We start from the raw sequence: 25709 nt of genomic DNA on the forward strand, positions 1-25709 counted from the left end.
ATTCCATACTTGTAATTTTGTTTTGTGTAAGTTTCCCAAAATTGTGAAAAGCTTAAAATGCTGGAACAAAGGGTACTTAATGGGCTGTAAATGACAGCAATAAATCAGAGCAGTGATCAAAATCTGCTGCAAGAAACATTAAGGACTTCCATTTTTTAAAGCACAATTTACCATTCAAATTGTGATTTAATACCAGGATTCTAAAAATTTTTTTAGCTTTATTACAAAATCAGAAAGAAAACTCAGAAAATCATGTATCTGAACTCAAAATTGAAACTTGGTAGCTGAAAGTCTCTGTTAACTTCTTGCCATTTCCACTGCTGATTTCCCCAGTAACTGCCAATTGTGCTCCTTCTGTCAGATCAGCACTTCACAACATTTCATCCCATTCCCATAAAACTTAAAAGGCTAAGTATTTAGGGAATATAACAGTGTTCCATATGTGTTCCCCTTCCAGTTGGAGCTTTTGTTTTTTTTCTCATATTAAAAAAATCTTAGTTGGTAGAAATAATGATATTATGGAAACATAGCCAGATACAAAATAATGCATTGAATTTTATTTTTTTTTCACAGAGAACTTCACAGCTTAGCTGTACTGGAGGTTAAAGATATTTACAAGCTGTGATCTGGGTGCTAATCAGTGGAACAGGAATTCTGTGCTACTTTGAAGGAAGAATCTTAGTGACATCAAGTGAGGTATTCTCATGAGGTATCACGAAAACTTAACTTTCAAAAGCTTTTAGTCATCCAGAACACTCAATGAGAGTGGATGTAAAGCAAGGTAGTTGAAATGGCTGCAAAGAAAAGCTGCTAAAATGGTGACGTGAATTGGTGAAAATTAATGGGTGGAGCTGGGGTAGAGTATGAGCCAATGGAGATGTACTGTTCATGAAAGAAATCGACTGGTAATGGGAATATTTCTGCAGTTTCTAAAAGAGAAAGCAAGTAATGGAAGAGCTTAGCCTGTGAGGAGGAGAGAATCGTCTTTTCTTTTCCACTCTGGATTTACAGGCCTTTACCTGGGATGGTGTGCCTGGTTCAGTGTGTCACGCTGAGATGTAGAGCATCCAGAAGAGAGCAGAGAGAATGATCCAGTGTTTGCACTGCCTGATTTGCTAGGAAGGTATTGTTGGTATTTGCTCTAGAGGGAGAGAAAAATCTTCCAGGTATGTACAAGAGAGCTTTGCAGTTGTGTGATCTGTTTCCCTGAGGTGATCCATATGGAACTGTTACAAATCTGCTGTGGCTGTGAAGAATAACAATGGGCTCAGTCTGGAGCGAGACATAGCTTAGTAGGTGTCAGGGCAAAAAAACCCCAGTGGCAACTGTAAGAAGGACTTGGGAGGAATCTTGACACCTTTATTGCTGGGGGTGAGCTCCTGCTGGAGCCTGCCCCCATCCCCAGAGGGTGAGGGGCAATAGTCACACGCTGCCTCCCAACCCCTTCTGCTTCCCTCCACACAGCCTTTCTGCATGGGGTCAAAGGGAGAAGGACAAGCACTGCTGACTGGTAAGATTGTTTGTTGGTTGGTTTGTTTGTGAGACCATTCACTCACAGAAACTTAAAGCAATGCTCTGACAAATCCAGTTTACCTGAAGGAAGACCTTTAAGGATGGGTAAAAGTTGAACATGCCATGCTGTCACACTTGTCGGGTTGAACACCTGAAGTGGTGCATTTCTGTCTAATCACAGGTGCTACTTGTGCCTGGGTGGAAGGGAATTGGTGGATTGCATCCTTACTGCATGAAGAGTGAGCCTTCCTGAAAGCAGAGGCAGGCTGGCTGTGCAGGAGAAATGCACTGGCCTCTTGCACAGGGGCACTGCACAGGGGATTGGGGACAGGCCCAACTGTCTCAGCATGAAGAACTGGGAAGGTTTTGTGTGGCACTGGTGGGTCCTTTGGAATTGAAGGTCTGGGATGGGAAATGTGCACCAGTGTCCCATCCCAGTGGATCTGAGCTCTGCAAGAAGATGCTCAGATCCCATCCCAGATCCCAGCTGGGAGCCATCCCTAACAGAGCAGGGTGGTGAAGGCTTTGTCCAAGGTGCATCCGGTGAATGTTCATGTTCAGTTCCAGGGCCAAGGGAGTTGCCCACCCTTAGCTTTAGCTTTAGTGTTTGGCAGTAGGAAGGAAGGAGGCCTGGGTAAGAGTCCAAGACCTTCAGAGCCTCTCAGGGTCCTCTCTGGGTTGCCAGGTGTTTTGTGGATGGCACAGCCCATTTATCAGTGCCTTTAGTCTGTGGTGACCGAGGTCAGACATGATGCTCACCAGAGAAGTAGAAGACTGTAGCCAGGCTTTGTTTTCTCATGGGTCTGTTACCCACCACCAGAGCTTGTTTTTTGAAAACTTTCTGTCCATGAAAACCAAGATCACTCAAGACTTGGGATTTAACCAACTTCTTCCAACTTTAGTTCTAGCACAGAATCTAGCAGATTTCCTTTAAGTAAATATTTGCCTGCTAGCAAAATACATTTTCTTTCCTGGTCAGTTTTGAGCTGTAGCTCAGCAGTGCTTTTGCACCGTAACTTTGTGTTCAGTCCTAGAGACAGTCTGTGCTGTAAGTTCTGCACCCTAACTTGCACCTAAATGTGTCCAATCTGAGCCCACTTTGAATGTCTTTGCTCATCTCTGCTGCTGGCATGGGCAGAACACTATGGAAGGGAGTTGTTTGGAGCAGATGAGACGAGGGGGCAATATTCCCTTACCATGCTGAGGATAAAGGCCAATGCCAAGCTAGAGGATCCTGACATCCATACACAGAGTATGAGATGCTGGGAAGTGCTCCCATTTAGGCTCTTTAGTTCTAGACAAAAGACCAGCAGATGCTCTTCTGCAGTGTCCTTTTGTAAATGCAGATGTTTGGACTATATTAATCTCAACTTTATAGTTCTCAGTGTTTGAACTAATTTAAAAAAAGTTTCAGGAAAGATTTTGCAATGTGACCTCTTTGTGAGATGATGGGACCTGAAAACAACAGAAATGGTGAAGAGTTCTCCTTTAGGCAGAGCCAACAGTAGGACTTTAGTGAAGCTTATGAAAAACGGGCATCAGAAAACCGGTCAGTTTAAATGCCACAGCAGTGCTACTGCTGAATGAATTGCTCCTGCTAACACAGCTTGAATGGATAAAATTGATAAAAGCAGGGTTTCAGATGTAGGCTGTCCAGAATTAGTTGGCTTCCGTAAGGCATAAGGTTTGTTGTGAGTAAAGTGGGGGTTTGGTAAAAAATCTTCTGAATGCAGCACCTTTAGTCTGTGCTTGCTTTTGTGCCACTGAGCCCAGGACAGTTCCCAACACACTTGGAGAGCTCAGCAGCTTGGCTCCAGGGACCTGTGCCTGGAGCTGCTTTGTCATCCAAGGCATTCCACAGGGACAGCACTGTGGGCTTTACTGAAGTGGTGCCAAATCAGCCACAGACCATCATCTTTCATGTCAGGACCTGAAAAGTCATTGAAACAAGGTTGGTTTTGACTGCATCTGGCCCTCATGTGAACTTGGCTTTGATGTGGTCTCTTTCTTTGAGGGGCTGGTGAATTGAATTTTTGTTTGGATGTCAGAACTGTCCTTTTCATTATTTCCTTGCTGTTGCTGTTGGCACACCAGGACTGTAGTACTGTAAACCACCCACTGCTATTCTGGGCTTCTGGCACCAATCTCTTTTGACAATTTCACAAGTATTTCACACTTCTCTTAGCAGGAGCCAGGTACCAGAGTTTATGCCATTCCTCCAATAGGAGAAATACACAAGGAAAGGCAGGACTTAGCAATTTTACTGATTCCTATGGTGTGCTTCAATTGGAGTAAGATGACTTATATTGCCTAAGGGTTTTTGGCTTTGGTTTAGGTCCATGAATAAATCAGCAGGCCATGGCTCCAGGAGAGGTGGCTCTCAGGATTCCATGGAGGCCTTGTGCTGGGAGCAGGGGCAGATTGGGCTTTTCTTCCCCCTCCTCTCCAGGTCTGGCAGTACCAAGTGTAATTTTGGGGCCCGGCCTTCCATGCTCTGTAATCTCCTCCTCAGCACTGACCAACAGCCAGAGCTCAACAGGGCTGAAACACTGACAGCTCCTGGCCCTTGTACAGGCTTCAGCAGTGGAAATGCTGAAGTCTCCTGAACCTCTTCACCTTAAAGCATAAAACATTCATCAACTACCCCCAAAATGTCAGGAGGTTTTTCTAGTCCTGGGGGGAAGTGGGAGCAAGTGATGCCCCATTGCTGTGCCAGGTGCTGTTTCACGTTTCCCTACTGTTAGTTCTGAGCTTGTTCATTTACCAGTCTTCTTTCAGGACTCCAGTTGTCCCCACTGGAAAATAAAACAAACCTGTTCAATACAGGGGGCTTTGAGCAGATGGGAAACATTCAAATGGCACAGGCAGCAGCAACCATCTTCCTGCTGCTTATCCCAGAAGCTGCCTTGAGCCTCAGGCTGCCCCTGACCAGAGAGGGGCTAAAAACCGAGGAAGCCACAATGCAGCTCTTGTCTGTCACCCCCTCATGAGCACAACCCCTCACATTTTATCTTCCAGTGACTGTACAGGAAGGGTCACGTTCTCTTTGGCTTCCTGAGAAATAAAAAACCCAGGAGTTTGGCTATTTACCAGCCTTCCCATGGATAGTGAACAAAATTCATGGAAAAAAGTACTGTGCTGGTTTTACAGAAAGTACAGTTCAAAGGTTACAGCAACAACCTCCTCCCCTCACCCAGGCACAGGGCAGGGAAGGAACCGTCCCCTCCCCACTGACAACAAACAGGAGCAGTGGGACAACAGCCACTGCTCCTGTGGGTCCAGTCATTGCTCTTGGAAGAGTGAAAGCAAAATCTGACATCAGCCCCAGGGCTGCAACAGGCAGAAATACCTGTCCAGTAAGCAGAAACACCCCTGGACAGCTTTTCAGCTGCGTCACTGTCACTTGAAAGCAAAAATGTACATGAAGAATAGTTTTTGAAACTTTTTGTAATAAAATTTAGTAGCCATGTGCAAATCAAACCCTTCCTCTCATGTCACGTTAACAGAAATACTCCTTTCTTCTACAAGACTCACATTCACACAAGTCATATATAATGATAAACATTATTAAAGTTTATTAACAAAAAGCTTTGTACATATCTTTTCATACACTTGGAATTTTACATCTAGTCAAAATAACAGCACATTTCCATCTTACCTTTTGTACAAATTGTTACAGAATATCCACCAGTGGGGCGAGTAAGTAAAATAAACCACTGGTTTACTTTTGTAAAGTATCTACAAAAGTGATTTGTGACATTTTTAAAAAATTCCCCAGAACATATAAAAATAAATTATTTTTTACTTTTTCAATTAAATCTACTAATTAGAAATATTACAAATCAAAATATCAATGTTTTCTTATGAATTCTTCACAATACAAAACAGATTCACAAAACTTTATTTACAGAAATGAGGTAAGAACTGTGCAATGTTTAACTAAGAAACATATTGCAGAATTAACATGTTCTTCCAAATAAGTACACAGTGGAGGTCTAATTACAGCTGGGTCTTTTCTGCTAATAATTCCCACCTCACCCTTGATTAGTGGTCATTACCCCCATTTAAACTGTCCTTCACCACCCTGCATAGACTCACCACAAGATCAGCAACTGCCCAAGTGTTGTAACACAAGTTCACCCGTTTCACCCACTGGGAAATTTTAGTGGGAAATGGTAATTCACTTTTTTGGTAATTTATTAGTGAAAAGTGACCCAGGTAACAATCTGCCTGAGCTCTCTACAGTGGTATAAACACCTCTAGGGAAGGCAGAACAAGGCTGCTGGTGCAAGACAGAGAATTCCCGCTGCTAACAAGGACACGTCTAGTGCATGATCAGCTGTTTGCAGCCATTTCAACAAAATGGAGGTAGCAACAGGCACTTGGTTTAGGCCAAACACTACACAAACTTCTTCCAGTGTGGCCTTCTCATCTGGTAAGAAAACTTTGTCACTGGAACCAAACTGGTTCCTTTAAAAACCTCAAAACTCTAAAACCTACACCAAAATTAATAAACTTTGGATTCCATATCATAATTCTTATTCAAGAAAAACTCCAACTGTACAACAATAGGAATTTAAAGGAATAAAAAGTTCAGAAGTCAATTCCCTTATGAGTCAGGTTCCAAAACAGGTGTGTAAAAAAAGAAACTATGAACAGCAAGTCCCAGCTGCCATTACAAGCTCAGTCTAAAAGGATCTAGTCTAACTGCAGCAGCAGTTCAGATGGGCTGGGGTTGGACTGTTAAAACTACTGCTCTGAAACCAAAGCAATGCATCACTGCAAACAGTTTATAGCCTTTAAATCTGTGAGATCAGGACTGAAGAGTAAAGTCCATGTTCTTCCATTGTTGAATTTGTACTTAGTACCATCATATTGACAAAATAATTATGATTTGCAGAGTTTTATCTACTTCATAGTCTGAGACATTAAAAAGTATATCCATTTTAGTGCAACAAGAAAGCAAATGAAAGCCTACCAAAAATATCCTTACAAAAATTATTAACCTCTTGCTGTGCAGTAAGAGTTCCTTGTTGCTCTTTTTCAATCTGCAGAAAGGGAACCCAGGGTTTGCAGCCACATGAAGTGCTAGAACAGCAGGACGTGCAGGGCTCAAGTGTCATTCAAATGTCAACTCTTCTCTGACGCAACTGGTCCAGTTTTATCATTGAGCCTCTGTGTAAGAGAAAATACTTCTAAAAATCAGATTATAACATACAAAGCTAAGTAAAATTCAATTCATAAAGATGACAAAGCAGCTGAGGTACATTCACTAGAGCCATCTAAATAGTAACTGCTGCATTGTAAAAAATAACCATGTACTGCAGAATGAAAAGTGGCAAAGGAAAGAATAATTAAGGAGCAGTCCTGTACTGAAGCAACTAATGCTAAGGTCATGACAGGCAGCATTAGAAAACACCAACTCTCCTTCTACTTTCCTTCCAACAAGAGTGTCTGTTCCTGGCTGTGGGTCTCTCTGAAACTGCAAGATGGCCAAGAGAAACACCAGGTGACCTCTGCTACATGTGCCCACTGGAGAGGACTGAAATCTACACTTCTCCATCAGAAGAAATAGAATTTCCAATTTGTCCCATCATAATTCTTTCTTTCATATATTGCTACAAAGACATTTCCTGCAAATATTGAACAGGACTGAGCAAAAATCTCATCTCATTCACTGAATTCAGAAATTTCAGAAATTTCTGAAAACGTCTTTCAACTGCAAATGAGATTAAAACAGTCAAATCCTGGCAAACAGAGAATTTGTTAAAAACAGTTCAACAATCTATGCAACTTGTCTCAATTCTAGCCTTAAAAAATATAAAATCAATTTCAAAACAAATTTTTGGTAAGGGCTTTTGTTCAAAAGATGTTCTGAGATTTCCTGTAATTATTTACAGCTAACTGTTAACATAAAAACTGTAATGGTGTATTTGTAAAAATACACTGCACTGTACAGACCTAGTAATGGCCATTTAAAAAAGTCAAAATAACATCACACAGAATATTTTGCTTGGATGTGCACCAAATATAGGGACTCAATTCCATTCACTACTAATTTCTGGAAAATACGGGGAGATCAGTTTTAAACATATGAGAACAGACTGTGAACATTTCTGAATGGAGGCAAGCCCTGTGCCAGCACGTTTGCTGTGACAGTCAGTGACCATTCACAGCTCTCATGTCACAACTGCCCAAACCCCAAAGCATAAAGCTGAACAAAAGGAAGTGCTCACAAATTTGAATGGAAGGGAGCTGTTTCCAGGAAAAGTCATCTTGAAAACTCATCATTTATGTAGTTTGTGTCTGGAAGTGTGTCCTACCTGGAAGCAGCCCGAGCTACACAGAAGCCCAGCCCAAGTCCTCCACCACAGTGCTCCTAAAGTAGCCAGAGGATTTGGGAGTGGGGAGCAAAGAGGGGACTCATATTTAGCCCAAGCTCTCTCAGCCTGCTCCTGCAGACAAGCTGCTCTTTCTTCTCTACCACTACCACTTGCTGTCTTCTCCAAAGAATGCTGAAACTTTATGTCTTCCTGCTCTATTCATCCTTTGTTTTTCCAAGTTTCATATGCTCCTTCCTTTATCCTTTTATCTTAACTGTAGGACCCTTAAAGAATTAAGCCTGTTCTCTGAATTCCTGAATAAAGAATTCTTGTCTTAGGTATGAAGATTATGGGCAAATACTGAAGATAATGGAACATCTTTTCCAGAAAAATGTGTCTTGTTTCTTTATCTGTCCAGGAAAGGTTTTATTACTCAATGAAGCAGAAGAGCCTCTCAGCCCTGCAGTGCACAGCCTCATTCTCCCAGGCCAGCAGCAAGATGCACATAGCACATTCTCCTAACACAGGTTCCACCTTCCCAGCAATGGGCTCCTCACCTAATCCCCACAGCTCCACAGGGCCTAAGGCCTAGCCAAGGCACACTGACCAGTAAGGTGGTAAAAGGAATGATCCACAGAACAGTGGGCACAATACTGGGGAAGAAGTAGGGTGAGGAGGACTAGGGCTGCAGTTGTAATTACAAGAAGAAGGCAAGGGTCACTGGATTGGTGTCCTGATCCAGAGAAGCAACAGTGTGCAGCAGACATGTTTGGTGTGACAAGTTCACACATTTCTGAGCCTCATTTAAGTGCAGTCCAAGGCTCAAGAAAAATAAAATAAAGACAAAAAATCCACCATCTTTGATTTGTGAATACAGGCACATAACCTGTTTCTTATCTTTTAGTTACCTCCTGGAGGTACTGCATGGAAAGTGAGGTGAGAAGGATACTTACTGTCACCTTCTGAGCTGCATTATCTCCGTGAATTGAAAGGAATGGGTTGGTAGCAGCTGCATTAAGTGGTGAGGCCTGTGTGCCTGAAAGTAAGCTGTTTATGGGTATCTGTGCTCCTCCAGTAATCTGCAACTGCTGTACTTCAGACTGATGGTGTTGGTGATGGTGATGTTGTTGCTGTACTAATTGATACAAAAGGGCCTGATGCTGTTCCTTGAGTAATAGGGGGAGAGGGAGGAGGAAGAAAAAAAAATCAGTAATTAGTTGCTGAAAAATAGCTCCTCCCTGGGTTCCCTGCTTATCCAGACCTTCAGTCAGTGCAATGCTTAAACTAATCCCAGCTAATTTAGGTTACACTAATGAAGTTCCATGAGACTGTGGGAAAGAAAGTTCCTGTCAGACTTCCCTGAAATCAGTAGCTCAGCAGAAGTTCAGCTAAGCCTGCTGGCTTCATCAGGCCTCTGTCAGAACAAACATACCTGAGAAGACTGTACTAGAACTATACAATTAACAATACAAATAGTTAACCAGTTACCTAATGCCCTATATGAATACTGCAAGCAGAGCAAAGACAGCTCAGGAGATGATATCCAAAATTCTTCTGCTGGTGTTCCAGTGGAACCAAAGACAGGTCACAATACTGTTAGAATCCACACATGCTCCCAAGCTCTGCTGCCCACGGCTGGTGCTGAGAGAGACAAGCCTCCATGTCCACACAGGACAAAATGGAACTCAAGGCACTAGGGAATTACTATTCTAGCCATACACACAGCCCAATAATATCCTAACATTTTACATGACTATCATCCAAAAAGGCTGAAGGAACTGAAAGACTAAAATACTATCAAAGCCTTTAATATCAAGTCAAATGCATTACTACTATTTATATTAAGCTGAGAAGTTTATGCACGCCTTAGAATACAATAGAAGAATAAATCATAGTTAACTGAAAAACTTACTGATGCGAGTTGCTGGGTGCTTAGTAATTGCTGAAATTGCTGGTGCTGTTGATGAAGTAATAGTTGTCTCTGTTGGTCAGAAAGCAATCCTAGTCCCGAGGCACTGTAGGGTTGACAGGGTAATACTGTGGTTTATATGGAAGTATGGGAACTTCTTACTTCAGCTTTCCATTAAAGAAAAGATTTATACAAACAGACAGACCCTATTTAGCATTTGATTTCATACTGCAAATATTGTCCAACTGTCCAGTTGCAATTTCTGACACCATCCCCAAGTCTCATTTATGCTGAGCAACAGCAACATCTTGCCTGTAACATTTCTACTCCATGCACATTATTTGAAACTGAGATAATTATCAATTCTAAAGTACTTTTCAAATGCTTTATACCAAAAGGCCAGATTTTATATTACAGACAGCTTTTTATTACAGACAGCTCTTTGGTAAGACAGCTCTTACCAAACTTTAAGACCTAGCTACCAAGCATTTACTTTACCCTGGTTTCCTTCTAATTCCCATCTTTGGTGCCATTCAAACCACTCATATTGCCCACACCTTTCTGTAATTCAGCAAACACCTTCAGAAGCCTTGCAAGGGGCCAAGGGATGCCGCTGTGGAATGAAGCTGCCTCTGCTTTTGCCAACTACTTCACTCCCAGTCTCTATTTTCATACCTACATAAAACTGTCTGCAATATTTAGGAAACTGGGCAGGAATAGATCCAGCTGACAAGTAGCCTGTAAACAAAGGGTTTCTTCAGCTATACCAGCTTATTGCAAGACCAATAGCATGAACAAGAGTGTGTTGGGAATAGCAGACCAGGAATACAGCTGGATTTACTCTTTCAGTACAGTCTTAGCTTTTACTAGTTTTAAACAACCATTAAAACATTAAGGTGTTGTTTCATGATAAGTTTATCCTGCTGTTGAAAAATTACGTCTATCTCATTCAGCTGCACAACTTCTGTTCCCTCCTCTCATACTGGGTGTTGAACAATGGGCTGCAACCTGTGGGAACTGAGCTAAAACTTCAACCAATACAGAACACACTGACAGATTCTCTGTTAATGTAGATGAGGTCACTGTGTGATGCAGAAGTTCTAGTAACAAGGTGTGCATAAGATGGCAGGATTGCCTGTTGGGACTGGCAGTAAAGAATTATTCACCTAAATCAGTTGCAAATCCGCACCATTAGGCTACAAGCATGTAGCTCCTCAGGGTATAATATTTAGCTGGCATTTTTACAGCAGCCAGCAAACTGTAGCCCAACTCTGCTGTAATTTGACTTTGTCTTAACTAGCCAATATGCAAATACCCAAAGCACCACCATTCTCTCCTACTGGGACAGGGCAAGCCACATATGAACTTTGTCTCCTTTGCTGCATGGTCTCAGCACTACAGGACACACCTGCTGGGCTGCACTTAGGACTTCTATGCGGAAAGGGAAGCCTGTGTCAATTGGAAGTTTATGGGGTTGGATGGAATCCACCCAAGGCTACTGAGGAAGCTGATGGAAGTGCACACAGAGACACTTTCAACCATTTTCCAGCAGCCCTGGCTGACTGGGATCTCGAGATCCCAGCTGATTACAAGATAGCAAATGTGATGCTTGTCTTGAAGAAGGGCTGGAATGAGGATCTCAGCATCAGGCCTTGTCAGTCTGACCTTGGTGCCAGGGAAGGTCACAGAGCAGCTCCTCTTGAGTGCCATCACATAGCATGTGCAGGACAGCCAGGGGATCAGGCCCAGCCAGCACAGGTTTGTGAAGGCAGGTCCTGCTTGCCTGACCTGATCTCCGGTGACAAGATGACCTATTTGGTGGGTGAGGGAAAGGCTAAGATTGCTTCTACCTGGACTTAGGTAAAGCCTTTCACACTATTTCCCACAGTACTCTGACTAATATTACCGTTATTTCCTTCTTCTCTTTTTACCTCACTTTTTCTGTATTCTTCTATACTGGAATGAATCTTCTCCGCTGTTTTTGTTCATTCTTTTATCCCATTCTTTCTTTTTCCCAGATCATGTTTTACCTTTGCACTTCTTTTTTCTGCTGTTGTTCTCCCTTCCGTTTAATCGCTCTGCCTGCCTCTCTTGCTCTGCATTGGCACTTGAAAGAAAATACCCTCAGTCAGCAGCTGAGATCTCCGTGTCTAGAAACAAAACTGAACTGCAGAGGACAAAATGCTGTGGCTCCCAAGCTTCCCAGAAGAGACAGTTCATAAATTTCACCACAGAGCTTTCTTTACACCAGATCAGCCTGGAATGTAAATTTAATCCTTTCTAGCTTCTCATCAAAAGGTACATGATCAGTCTGAAACTCTCCATCCTACACTCCTCTCTGGTTGTGAGAATGTAAAGAAACAATCCTATCTCTTTCCTCCAATCACTTAATCTCCCACTTGCTGGCAATCTGTACTAAGCCATCTTTTTTCCCAGAAAAGGATCAAGTATTTTTTCTCTGTTGAATGAATGTGGGTTCTTTTACCTACAACTTGAAACTCTCTCCAACAACAGCGTGCAAATCAGTGTTTTCTCACCTCTTTGTGTGCCACAGTTAAGAGTTCATATAAGGACAATATGCATATAGAAGTCTTCATGTATTGGTGAACACTTTGCCTATTTTTCACATTAAACCGTTGGAACAGATTCTGAAGTTTGTGAAGTTACTGTAACAAGCAACTTCCAGCAACATCTGGCAAGGCTTTTAAAACTACAGAACAATACCCTCAAGTTAGAAAGCAGGGCTGAATTCTCATGTAGCTTTCCAACACATTGCCAATACTGATTTAAACCACCTCCAACCTTGACCCCAGCACAGAACCTAACCAGGGTCGGAGTGCTCACATCACCACAGCACCAAACCTTTGAGCCTGCCTGTGCTTGGCACCATTCAACCTTCCCACCAGGGCCATTCAAAGAGGAGGGATACCCTGGGAAATTTAACATGTAAGAAACAGTCAACCAATTGTCACTGAAGCAGCACCAAACTCCAGCCTGGCAGGTGTTCCATACAGTTCCAGAACCAAAAATTGCAACCACTGGAAAGTATTTTTTGTCTATTTTTTTTCCTTCCTTCAAAGTTGTCCCAGAGCCTCTTTTTGCAACTTAGTTCCCATAACAAAAGTTAGTTCCCATATATTTTTTCATATACTTCACTGAAGCATTTCTGATGGGACAAAAAGGAATGAGGAATGCACATGTCATTACCAGAATCATATTAGCACTAACATTACTGAACTTCTCCCTTCTAAACATGCAACCAGAAATACTGAAAAGTCACAGAAAATGAGGTTAATTGTGAAACACCTCAAAAGGAAGAAGGCCTGGGAAATAATGTGGATACGCCCAAATAAAGCAGAGAATTGTGTGAAAAGTGCACTTTTAAATTTAATATAAACATTAATTTTATATTAGTACTATTGAGGGAGCAGTGCAGAAAGAGATCATGCCGTAATAGAAGCAGAGAAGTAGAAGTGCTGACAGGCTTGTACAGCATAAGCCTGTTGTAGCAGAAAATAGGGAGTCTTTGGGAGTATTCCAGACCCTGCTAACAGTTAGAATGAAAGCTTAATAACAGGATACTGGCTGCAGTATTTTGCATGAATTGGAACATTCTGCTACTGGGCTACACAATGAAGAGTTTCAGCACTTAAAATGGATATTGAAAAAGAAACAAAAGAACTTCAGCAATACAAAGAGAAAGAAATCATCTGTGTATAAACAAAATCATTTGAGAAAACAGTGGCATGACTGGTATTTAGCATAACTGATGTATTCTGGCGATACCTGAAAGTGGAAAGCAGCATGAAACTGGTTTATATGATTGATCTTCTCTAGTATTTCTCACTCTTTCTCACACTTTTGGTGAGAGAATGCAAAATTTTTTGTGGTTTTTACAAACCTCTGAAGCTCAAGAAAGACAAAAACTTTTCACTAACAGAATGTCTTGTTTATCCTATGAAACCTCATGTTCACAAAGGATATAAATGATGGAAAATACAGGCTCCTCAGGAAGAACCTAATGACACATCCAAACAACAGGATACACTTGGAAGTATCAGGTTTTGTGAGCCTACTGAAGCAATATCACACAATGATACAGTACACAAATATTCAGGAGCTGCCAAACCAACAGGAAGTGAAGAAACTGGAAATTAGGGATCCCTTGCATCATTACAATCTCATATGGTTTTTTTTGATGGATAATCCACCATAATCTCCAAAAAGAAACTCTATTTAAGACAAGTAATCTGCTCCCTATTTACAGGCACTTCTTTCTACACAGAACTGTAGTTCTCCTTCCTAAGGGAAGGACAGGACAAGGGGTGTGGTGAAGGAGAGCAGTGAGAAAGAGTTGGCCCAGTCTCTGCTCTATCTAAAAACACTTCCAGACCAAGAAGTCCATTCCTCCTCCTAGAAAGCAGCTGTCTCCTTTTGTTACCCATTTGCCTTGCAGCTCAAGCAGCAGCAGTTTATGCTACTGAGAGTACCTGGCTTTTGTGAAAGGCTGCTAGGAATACTCACAAATGAATCTTTTTATGCATTTAGAAATCCATAAGAACCCTGCTTGAAAAGCTAACTTTGTTGGGTTTGGAGTCAGTGCAGGCAACTGAAAACCATGCCACTGTATTACAACTCTGATTAGTTATGCCTATTACATCTTGAATTACACGACCATACACCCTTCTCCCCCTCCCCCCTTCTTACTGCAACAAATGGTAGTTTTTCCAGTGCTCCTTTAATCCTGGAAGAAAAACTGGCAGGACAAGGAATATTGTTTTCTGAACTAAAAAAAGGAGCTGAGGCACATTTACATAATTACATTTGTTTGGGAATGTGACTTGATTAAAAAACAGGAATTCACTAGGATTCCCAAAAGCTCCAGAGAAAACTTCTTTAACTTGACTATTTGTGCTTCCATTAAATGCCTCCTCACTTTCATTCATGGGCCAGGAGCAGAAGTTACTTTGACAATTATAGGTGAAGGAATAAACAATATATTTGGAGTAAAACAAAAAATCCCAGCTAAGCCGAAGAACAGCAGGCACTATGAGGAAAAAAATTTTAAAAAATCAACGAATTCTTACCTGTTATTTAGCGTGGTTGGCAGAGGATGTGTTGCATTGGGTGGCACGGTTGCATGAGTGAGAGAAGGGTTCTGTGATATTGTTGCTGGGGTCTGAATTACCCCATTTAAAGCCCCTACAATTCCATTGATTGCCAGCTGGCTGGCTGGCAGTGCTCCAATTATTCCACCCACAGCCGGCACTGCAGGAATGGTGGAGGTTACAGTCTGCATACCACTGGCCAGTGCCCCCACTGTCACACCATTGACCTGCTGAACCCCGGGCACTGCCGAGCCTGGCTGGGCCGGACTCTGCCCGGCAGGGGGTGGAGTGGAAAGCGCTGATGAACTGCTGGTGCTTTGTCCGCTGGAGGTTATCTCCTGGTGTCAAAACAAACAACAAAGCCCCCTCAGCTGCATAAAATTTCACCTAACGCCACAATGCAAGGACTGGGATGGGTTAACTTGTAACAAGTTTAGGTTTAGAAGAATGGAATTAAAATTACCTGATTTAATACAGGAAGAGAATTGTCCGGTAAAAAACTGTTTCCCAGATGAGGGCTTTTACTGCTGTTCAAGGAATCAGTGCTAGGTGCTAAAGTAATTATTTCAAAAAACACACAGTGGTTAAATTTCTGGAACATGTAAAAAGATTCAGAATAATTATTTCAAAACTATGACAAAGCTAAACACAGAAAATATAAAGTCAACTTTAAAATCATTGCTGAATAGTAAAATATTAGCTAAGTAATTGGTGAATCAATAGATTCAAACAGATGTGCTCCAAACTGAAGTAAAAGAGAAACTGCACTGAAACAAGTAGTAATAGTTCAGAAAAATAAACCAATTGATGTTTAAACATTTAACACATCAGCAAATACTTGATCTATATTCATCCTACATTTATATTCATCTCCCATCAACGGCATGTGTGGATGAAATAGATATTTCATATAAATACATGTTCAAATTACTCTGACACTTTAATAATCCCCTCTTACTTACGTGCTTGTACTGGAAAGGCATGTACTTGATGAGAAGGGCTGGGGTTTGAAGTTATTGTTGGAAAGGGCACTGAAAGCTGTGCATTGAGAAGCTGCAGTCGCTCCTTCTTGGCAGTCAGATTCTTTATCTGTTCTTCCAACCGCCTATTTTCAACTTGAAGTTGGTGTAATGATTTAAGCATTCCTAAAACTAAGACAAAAATGCACACATTCTATTCCACAGCCACATTCAATGAACAAATAACACCTTCATTCAGTTTTAAATTCTGCATTACATTTAAGACTAGCATATATGTGAAAATATAAAATTATTACAGATGTCTGAATTTTAGTGGAAAGATTTAAGATTCATTTTAAGCAATTTAAATTGTAGAAAAACGTTCACAGTTTTTTTGTGGTAGTAATTTTGGCATACCTCTACACCCTGGCTTCAATATTGATAGAGTAGCATCATTAGGGCCAGCATACATTTTAAGCAAACAGCGGTATGTGATAACAGCCCCAAATCAGAACATGAAAGTAGTAGTATTTTAGTAGCACAGGTTAACTGCAGAGTTGGGATAAATCCAGTTCAGCTGCAGTATTAGTAATTGCAAATCTTATAAAACAGAGAAGTTTGAAGAGAATATGCTCATATTCAACTAACAGCACAGGCAACCAACAAGGTTTATATAAAAACAACCAAGTTTATGAAAAGGGAGTTTTTCTGATTTACTGACTTGTGCAGTGAATCAGGAATGTATGGGAGCAATGAAAAACCCAGCAGTGCTCAGACACAGCGAAGCCGTCCCGGCGGGAGCGGCGATGTCGGCATCCCCCAGCAGGGAGCACTCTGCGAGCACCGCACTCACCCCCGCGCTCCCCGCACCAGGGCAGCGCCTTCCCCACGGACCTGCCTTTACTAAGCACAGTTTTCTCAAACTCCCACTTGGTTTCAGAACTTGGATTTCCCAACCAGAACTAGAGCGTGACTGTAAAGCCACAGGGATAGCCTCCTTTTTTTTCTTTCTTTTTATTTTTTTGGTTTTTTTAAAATTCTAAATTGTATTTGTTTAACATGACCTCTGGAGCTACTACAGACATAAGTCTACTGGTATAGGCACATCTGGTCATTTCCCAAGGATTTAGCTTTTATCCCTCCTCTTCAAGAACATACAAAGGAACCCTCAGTGAGCTCAAATGAGATGCAGTAAGACTTAGCTAAACCTGTCCTCCAGCTATCATGTTTAAAGGATTATCCCTGCATGAATTTCCTCACAATTAGCATTTTTGTCAGGATACCATTCATAAAAATACTAACTAGATACCTCTTTGCACTACCAATGAGAACAATAATGTGTTCAATAAAATACAACACAAACCATAACCTGGAATAAAATAAATTTTTTCACATATCCAGTGATTGTCTTTGATACTGACACATTACTGAGTATGAAGAGCCACGCGATCTACTGATCACTTATGCTTTTAACATACTCATTCTTGGACTATTCCACTCTATTAAACATAACTTGAGAAAATAATAATTTGCTTGCTTTAGGAACTCACAAGAAAGGCAGAACACAATAAAGACATGAAAACCCAGTAGGACACCTGCCTAACATTTGTAAATATTTTCTTTTCAAACGGCAACAGAAGTAGAAAAGTCAGATTTAACAATAAAAAATTATTATGCCAATTTATATCACACAGTATAAAGAAAAGTGGGGAACTGTAGTACAATATTTACAGTAGTGGATCTAAGAGTTCAGAATTCTTTTCCAAACTTTGCAACTGGACCTGCAAGTTACTTCCTCTTGCATGACACAACTTCCCCATCTATAAAAGGACAGATAATTATAGAGAAGTCTTTTGTAATCTACTGATGCCATGCACTAAGAACTACGCTAGAACTGTACACCACAGTTATATTTCAATTCACAGCAGAAAATAAATTTTATTAAAATTTTTGGACAAGCACAGAATAGCAGTTCTGAGTAACAGTTGGCAAAAGTCATAACAAACAGATTGTGAGTACTTACTGTCACTGGGGGTGCCTTGCTCTAATAAAAACTGTTGTCCTTCACTCCACTGCCTCTCGAGAAGCTGTTCTATGCTGGCTGCTACTGGGGGCAAATTTTCCCCACAACCATTCCCTGATTGATCATAGCGAATCTGCAAGCTGCTCACAGGGGATCTGTTGAAAATATTGCAATTTATTGTTTAAAGAAAAGGATGAAAGGACATGTATTAGAAAAAGGCTGTTGAAATTTCTTATCTTATATCAGCTCTTAGCACCTACATATCTTATGCTTCCAAGACTAAGTTAATTCATCAAAATCACTAAGAACTCCTGGTTCTCACTGCCAGGGCTTTAATAAAAGAAAGACATATTACTACAGTGTGAGAATTTATACTGAGAAAGCACATAACCTCTTCTTGCATACAGACTAACAAGACAGTAACTGACAAACAGCATTGAATTAAATTATACAACATACACTCCTAAAGCAGGAAAACATGATAATGTGGATACAACAGGGCACCAATTCAGGGGCGAAAAAAACAACCCACATGAAACTTCAAACCTTTCCCTAAGAAAACTGGGAAAAATAAAACCAATTTGTTAAAATTATCACATAGAAAGGCCATATATAATTCCACTGACTAACTCGTTCTAAAAACAGTCATGTAAATCTGGATTTCTGAAGGACTACATGAAAGTATTATTTCACAAGGATTAGAAGTTATCCTCTGCCTGTACTGTGAACACTTAATATACCTCCTTTTTTACTCATGATCACACACAGTTTCAAGAATAATCCCCTTGCCACATGTCTTTTCTCATTCAGGAGAAAATGAAATATTCAGCACAAAGAAAGCTGGTTACCTCTCTCAGGCCCTAGGAGAAGGCTTCTTTTGCCCTGGATGGGGCACAATGTAACTTGTGAGCAAAGCCAGATGTTTGGCGTATTTCTGACTCGGGTTTCTGCTCTCATGTATGCAAGGTCCCATTCCTCCTATAAGGACCAACACCAAAGCCCACTAAAAGCTGGTTCTTGGTTTTGTTGTTGGTTGTGGGGGGTGAAAGGGAGAGGGGTGGTTTTATTCAATTCCAGGAGCTCAGATTCTCAGTAGTTATTACTGCAAGCAATTGGTGGCATCATGGGATCACAGCTGTACTGTTCCACCCCTAGTGCAAACCTACCAACAAGACCACCACAGTCCCAGTACAGGACAACACAGGGAGCTCAGGAAATCAGTGTGTTAATTATGATTACCGTAATAAGCAGTGGTCACAGCACATTAGCTACCTAATGACTGTCGAGCATTTTGTAGGCACCAGAGCAAAGCGATTTTTACGAGAAAAGGTTTTAAGTAGGTGACTTAAGAGCTCTGTTAAGTATTTATAAATAGTTCCTCTTTTGCATACAGGAAGAAAGGAAAGCACTTGTTAAAACAAAAAGCTCTGATGAATGGGTAACCAAGGTAGTGTTTTTTGACGAGAGATGACAAATCAACAGCATGTAACAGTTCAGCACAGAGACAGCAAAAGCAGTTTCAAAATGCACTATTTACACGATGTGCTGAAGCAGCAAGAAGAAAAGTTTATGCAGAAACATTCTACACAAGAGGTACTACACTTACACTTCACACAAACAACCCACTTAAAAAAAAAAAAAGAAAAGAAAAAAAACAACAACCCAGAAAACAAATACATAAAACCACTGAACAACTCCCCCAGAAACTTCTCTCTCTTTCTGCATGTTCCTGAGCAGCACATAATGCTGCCCCTAACAGATTGTTCCTTTTGAATTATATATCACCAACAAAATTCTTGTTGGGCTTTGGACTGCTTCCTATCAATTTTGAAAAGGCAGAAACAAAGCAGTACATGACAGTATAACCTCTGCAATCCTTCACTGGAAGCTCATACAAGAGAAGGATAAAGAAAAAATCTAGATTTCTGTGTATTGCAACATTACTCAATCTCTCCTCTTCCAACTGCTCATCCTTTAGACAGGATATGGTTCCTGCGTGCTAGGGTTGAATCCTTATTCCAAAAAGTATTTGATCAGAGTTTCCAAGGATTATAAATGTGCTGTGTGGACTGGTCCAATCCTGTCATGGAGATGAGAACCCTGTTTCACAGCTTGCCTGCTTTCACAACTGTTTTTTGATTAAGTTTGGTACAGTTACCCTTACTATAGAGCATTAATTAGAAGCAATACTGCATTTAGATATAAGCATACATACAGATTTCACTGCAGGTATTACGTAACACATTTTTAAATCTAAGGTTAAGTATGGGGTAAAAAAAGTTTAAGTGCTACCTTGGGAAAAGCAGCAATTCCTTTGCAAAATGGAAACAGCTCACATATCCCAGGTATATTTATATTTCTCATATATGTATTAAAAGTTAAAATACGACAGCTTAAACATCAAACACTGTGGTTATATTGGGGTACAAAGATATAACTGTATGAACTGGAAATGACCATACAAGCTCATGAGTCACATATGTCTTCTCCAAGAGCTGCAATCAGCTGCGTCATCAACAGCAAACAAATGTTCTGCAAGTGTTTTTATTTTAAGCAACTCGCTGAAAATCACATGGTTCTTTCGGAGAACTGTGTTATTTATGTATCTCATAAGCTTCAAAGGGAACAGAGTCGAACTTGCAGCTAAATAATTTTAATAGACAAAGCAGGTAACATTTGGAGTTGCAAAGTTTCCAGATAGCAGATTTTTTAAAGTTAGTTTTTTATTCACTATAGACCATATTGTAAGTAACCAGAGTTAGTTATTTACTGAAGTGGGGAAAATGGGGAGTTACCTACACATTTCAGAATCCTTGATGTACGTGTAATCTTTTTTGTTGTGCAAAGCAGAGGTGAAATTCGCTGACTACTGAACTTAACTGAATGAGTAGGTTTTCTAAATTTTTTCCATGCTAGGTATTTCAAACTAAATTTTTCCATCTTTCCATTTTGTTACTACAGCACCGATTTCTCCCCCTTGCTTTCTCTCACCCCACCCCCCCTTTCTGGCTTGTTTTTGAACAACCCTGCCAAGCAAAATCTCTCTCCTCTTTGCAAAGTGCTGCAGCTTCCATACACTGCAGGAAGCTTTTCAGCTGTGCACTGAGGTGGCCTTTGTATCATCCAGATCTCCTTCAGCATTCCCATCAAAACCAGTTGGTATTTTACCATGCTGCAAGTACTGGACTGTATATACCCTGAACATACACACTCTCTAGAAGCATCATATTTACGAAGTCTACCTTCCCAAGTATTTGACCAGAAGACAGACTGAACACAGCTATGACCAATGCAAATAGCGCAAAGATCAGGTCTCTGCATATTAACTAAGAAGGCATTAAAACTTGTAATCACCACAATATGTATGCATAAGAGTACTACTTAATATAAAATCAAAAGTTCTGTAATTTTCCTAATTGTTGAGCATTTCCCTTTGCAAAATTCTCTGAAATTCCTTGTCTGTATAGATCAATTTATATGCTAATGTAAGTATACTTATTTATGCTAAGAATATGATCTAATTTGTAAATTCTCTATTTATTATTTTAGAAGCAACACATACTGGAAAACTTAAAAACAAATTCATGACTAGGTAATAATACCTAAGTATTATAATGGATAATCTCATCCCATCCAGCAAGATGTCTTTTGATTAATTAAGGAATATAATACAAGATCAACACCACCAGGCATGTACGTTAAATTACCTAATTTGGAGATATTTGTTATAAATTACCATAATAAACACATGCTATAGCAATAAAATTCATTATTATAATGCTATTTCTGTGTAACTTGCATTTTTTTAGCTATCCTAAAATTTTTTTCATGATTAATCTTTTTTTCAGATAAATCTTTCTCATGGTTAGTCCTGAAGTAATAAACACAGTAATAACGCCATAAAATCTACCTCATAATAGATCCAGTACAGAAAATAAAGCTCTCTAAACAAGGATTTGCTTAAAATACACAGAAAATATTACTAAAATATTTAAAACGCAATATTGAAATTTTAACAGCAAATATTTTAAAACAAAATAAATAACATGATATCGTTTCAGCAGAATTCTTATCTCAAAGTTTTCTAGCAAATGTGAATTGCAGCAGAACAAAAAAATACTTTTTTCTACAGGGAATCGCTATAAATTTTGAAGTTGTGAGGGAAAAGGAAGAAAATATTTGCTTGGAATTTTTACTGATATTTAATGTTTCTTATTCTTGTGATCATTGTTAAGTATATGGGATTCTGGAATTTTTGCAATTACTAAACTAGGATTGTGGTGACAAATCTGAGGAGATAAGCCGTACATATGGATTAAATGGCAGATAAATCCCTCTAAAGCAAGACTCCATTTCTTAAGAAAGGGAGTAAACTAACTTACCTACAAACCTTAATTTGTAAACCTAATTTCAGTTGATAGAAAAGTAAAACTTCAGCACAATTTTAGCTCTCTGGATGTATTAGGGATTTTTAGAAGGATATATAGATACAAAAATACTTGTTTATACACGTGTGTTTATATTTATATATATATGGGCTTTTAAAACACTTTGGTATTGCTGGTAAAAAGACAGTGAAGTTTGCAAATCTTAAAACATTTCCTCTGCCTGCACTCTCCAATGTAAATAACACTTACAGTGGTGAGAGACTTCCTCTGGGTGATCCTCCTCTGCCAACAAGGCTTCGGCTGTTATCTCCGAGATCTTGATCTGCAGTGTAAATATTTCACAGCTGATAAATCGCCTTTTCTTAGATAAGAGTTTTAATATCTGATGTAGATATTTTTAAAATACCTTCAATCTCAACTTCTATCTGTAGTTACTGCTGAAGAGTGAATAAGTAACTAGTTTAAGATTGCTGAACTGTAGCATGTAAGGTGTTGTCCTTACACATTTCTGAGGCTGTACCAGGCCATGGATTATGTTCACTTCTTTCATTCCTTTCAGTTTTACAGCACAGAAGCGTGGTTTGCATTTGCAGTACCCTCCCCTCAGCCACTTTTAATTTGTACGGTGAAAGTAATGAATCACAGCTGTGGACAGCTAATCTGTATGCTTATCACAGCAAATCCTGATGCTCTGTATTTTTTTAACACTTTGCATCCCAAAACAACTCATAAAATATATAACGTATTAAACTTACCGCTGCCATCTAACAAGCACGCATTATTCTGCAAATTTACTGAAAACTTTATGAAAGCGTATAATTCACTAATTCCTATTTATAAGCAAAGCATAGGAAAGCCCCTTGCTAAAAAGGTAGTAAAACAAACAAAAAAGGCCTCATTAAATATACGAAAACGTTTTGCTTGGAAGGACTCAAAAGGGTTATTTTCCCTATGGCCTCTCAATAAAATAACCCTATCTGCCCCCTTCAAGGTTGCCCTCCCCCTATTCTGAGTCAAGCGACCTCCGACCCCTTGGAGGGCAAAGACATGACTGATCCATTCTTGGTAAACTGCTAAACTCATTCCCTTCCCCCAAACAGGCATGACTACTACGACATGTCAACAAATCCTTACGGAGGGAATGAAACAAAGCAAAGCCAGCGGCTCATTAAAACCGCAGCGGAGAGCCCGCGGTACCAAATGCCAATCGGTAAATATTCACAAGATTATTAAATGCTGCACAAGTTCTCTAACGGGATCTCTTTCACACGAACTTGTATGTAATGCAATTTCATGAATTATGCAAATAAAGGTTTCAACTATTCACGACAAAACCCAGAGCTGTGTCACTCCGGCTGCAAAGAGCTGGGAACTGAGCGCATCAATCACAGGAGTCACAAGAGACACTGGTGCATTCCTGCCTGCTGATGGCTCTGCTTAAACATTTACATTTCACACACCGAGGGAAAAAAAGGGGGAAGAAAACCCGTGCTGTTCCACAGAACTGAGAATTTACTTTCAACACAGAACAACTTTGTACAGACATTCAATAACCAAAAGTTGAGCAGAAATTAAAAACACAATTTAACAACGTTTTTAAAAACAAGGAGTTCTGTGAAGCTGCACGTTTGCACCGGCAGAGGAAGCTTACCTGCTTGGCTGTTTTCTGATTGAGCTATAAGTGCTGCCATGGCTGAATTTGGATTCAGCCTATTGCCGTACATGTGGGATGGAGGCAGACTGAGAGAAGATCCAGGTAGGGTGTTTGCCTGCAAGAAACCAAATAAAACTTGAATTGTTTTTTATAACAGGGAGAAAGGCTAAATGTATTTTAAAGAAGTCTTCTTAATGCACTTTAATTATTTTTGCATGTTGAATGCTTTCTAAAACAATGTACTTCAAAGAAAAAAATGTTTTCCTTTTGTGAGTATAGAAACAGAATTGCAGCGCTTCGGAAAATAGATGAGGTTTTAAAGGGTGTTGTATTTGTGGCTGGCAAGATCTTCTAATTAAAGAAAACTCTTCTCATAAAAAAGTACTGTAGCAAATATTAAAAATACCTAAAGTGCATTCTAAAACAAGCACAGTTTACAGGACGGGTAGACATCCCTGAGATCCTGAAGTATGCGCTCAATGCTAGGACTTAGTAGCATGGCGACCATGTGGTTATCCTACTAATTATTTAATCTTATTAAACCATTTACAAAATAAGGGCAGGTAGACAACAGATGTCTCACAAATGCTTGGGTTCCTTACATCACAAGCCGGCTGTGGAGGTCAAAAGGTCCAACTTTCAGCTCTATAGTTTAACTACACAGAGCCATATTTCCTTTGCTCGACTCCGTCATTAGTAAAACGTGCACAGTATTTTGTTACTTCCTATTTTGATAGACTTGGAAGCCTGGTGTTTTTTTGTTTTGTTTTGTTTTTATTTTAAAGAACGCAAACAGCCATTACAAGTATGTTTTCTATACAATAGGGGGCTCCGGGAACCACAGCTTTGCCCTGACCCCATATAAGGAACTGTATTTTTGGCAGTTGGCCAGCTCTACTTATTGAAGAGCTCCCAAAGTTTGTGTTCATTCATGTTGCTAACCACAATTCTGAAGGTCTCTGCTGGGACTTGTGCCAAACAAGCGAAAATGAACCCTTAAACAGATGAAGCTAAGGAGGCTGGCCAAAATCTTGCATAATCCAATGCAATAAAAATACCTTCTTCCTTGGCTGCTTATGCTTTTTCCCTTTCGAAGAAAAAAAGATTTGTGTCAAATGCTAAGTTGCAGAGACAAGCAATCAAAGAAATAAAATCACGGCTGCTTATTTTAAAGGCATTTTCCTACCTGATAAAAAATTATTTCAGAACAAAGAAAAGACTTGGGGGGGGGGGTAGAATCAAAGATACACAAACCTGTGTGATCACTGGTTTTAAAATTAATCTTCTAAGAAAATGCAAACAACCTTTACAAATGAAACTTTTTTTGAAAAACAAAAAAGGAAGGTGAACAGTAAGGAACTCAATTTGTGGGACATTTTGACATGCATAACTGCACACAAGAGACAGGGGAAACATACTGGTTATTACAGCAAAATATTACACAGTATAAACTATGTCTCTGGAAAGAATCACACACTACCATTAACTTTTGGCTTTCTGCCAACATATTAAACTTGATGAATGGACTTTTATGAATTCACACAACCGTTTTCAATGATGCTTTATTTACTATATACTGGTGAGAAATTGTGCCTGATATTTACATTCTTCTACTGTCACAAAGTTAGAAAAAGCCACAAGTAATTGCTTACAATGATCAGGGGTTCATTCACTTTTCAGTTCATAGGTACATGCAAGATTGCTAGACATGGAACCACAGTGTCACTTCAAATCTGGCTGTTACTTGTTCTGGTTGTTTGCTGGGCTTTTTTTTAAGAATTGCATATCTTTAGTAGAATTCGTCTGAATTATTTCTAAGTCTTAAAAATAATG

General features: G+C 39.9%; 1 protein-coding gene across 10 annotated transcripts in view; it reads right to left on the minus strand.

Moving 5' to 3' along the window:
* Positions 1–3852: 3852 nt before the first annotated feature.
* MLLT10 (MLLT10 histone lysine methyltransferase DOT1L cofactor) overlaps positions 3853–25709 on the minus strand; it is a 135950-nt gene continuing 114093 nt past the window's right edge. For 8 of the 10 annotated variants that reach the window (XM_030966965.1, XM_030966971.1, XM_030966942.1 and 5 more), the window contains 9 exons: positions 23874–23991; positions 22472–22544; positions 17835–17989; positions 15815–16003; positions 15316–15404; positions 14832–15190; positions 9748–9850; positions 8789–9001; positions 3854–6704 (listed from right to left, as the gene is read on the minus strand). In XM_030966965.1, coding sequence (XP_030822825.1) covers positions 6636–6704; positions 8789–9001; positions 9748–9850; positions 14832–15190; positions 15316–15404; positions 15815–16003; positions 17835–17989; positions 22472–22544; positions 23874–23991 — 1368 coding nt within the window. In that variant the 3' untranslated portion in view covers positions 3854–6635. Of the gene's footprint in view, positions 6705–8788; positions 9002–9747; positions 9851–14831; positions 15191–15315; positions 15405–15814; positions 16004–17834; positions 17990–22471; positions 22545–23873; positions 23992–25709 lie in introns of all 10 variants that reach the window. The other 2 variants (XM_030966989.1, XM_030966932.1) reach the window with 2 other exon arrangements.

Source organism: Camarhynchus parvulus, chromosome 2, assembly GCF_901933205.1.
Source record: "Camarhynchus parvulus chromosome 2, STF_HiC, whole genome shotgun sequence".
Lineage (NCBI taxonomy): Eukaryota > Metazoa > Chordata > Aves > Passeriformes > Thraupidae > Camarhynchus > Camarhynchus parvulus.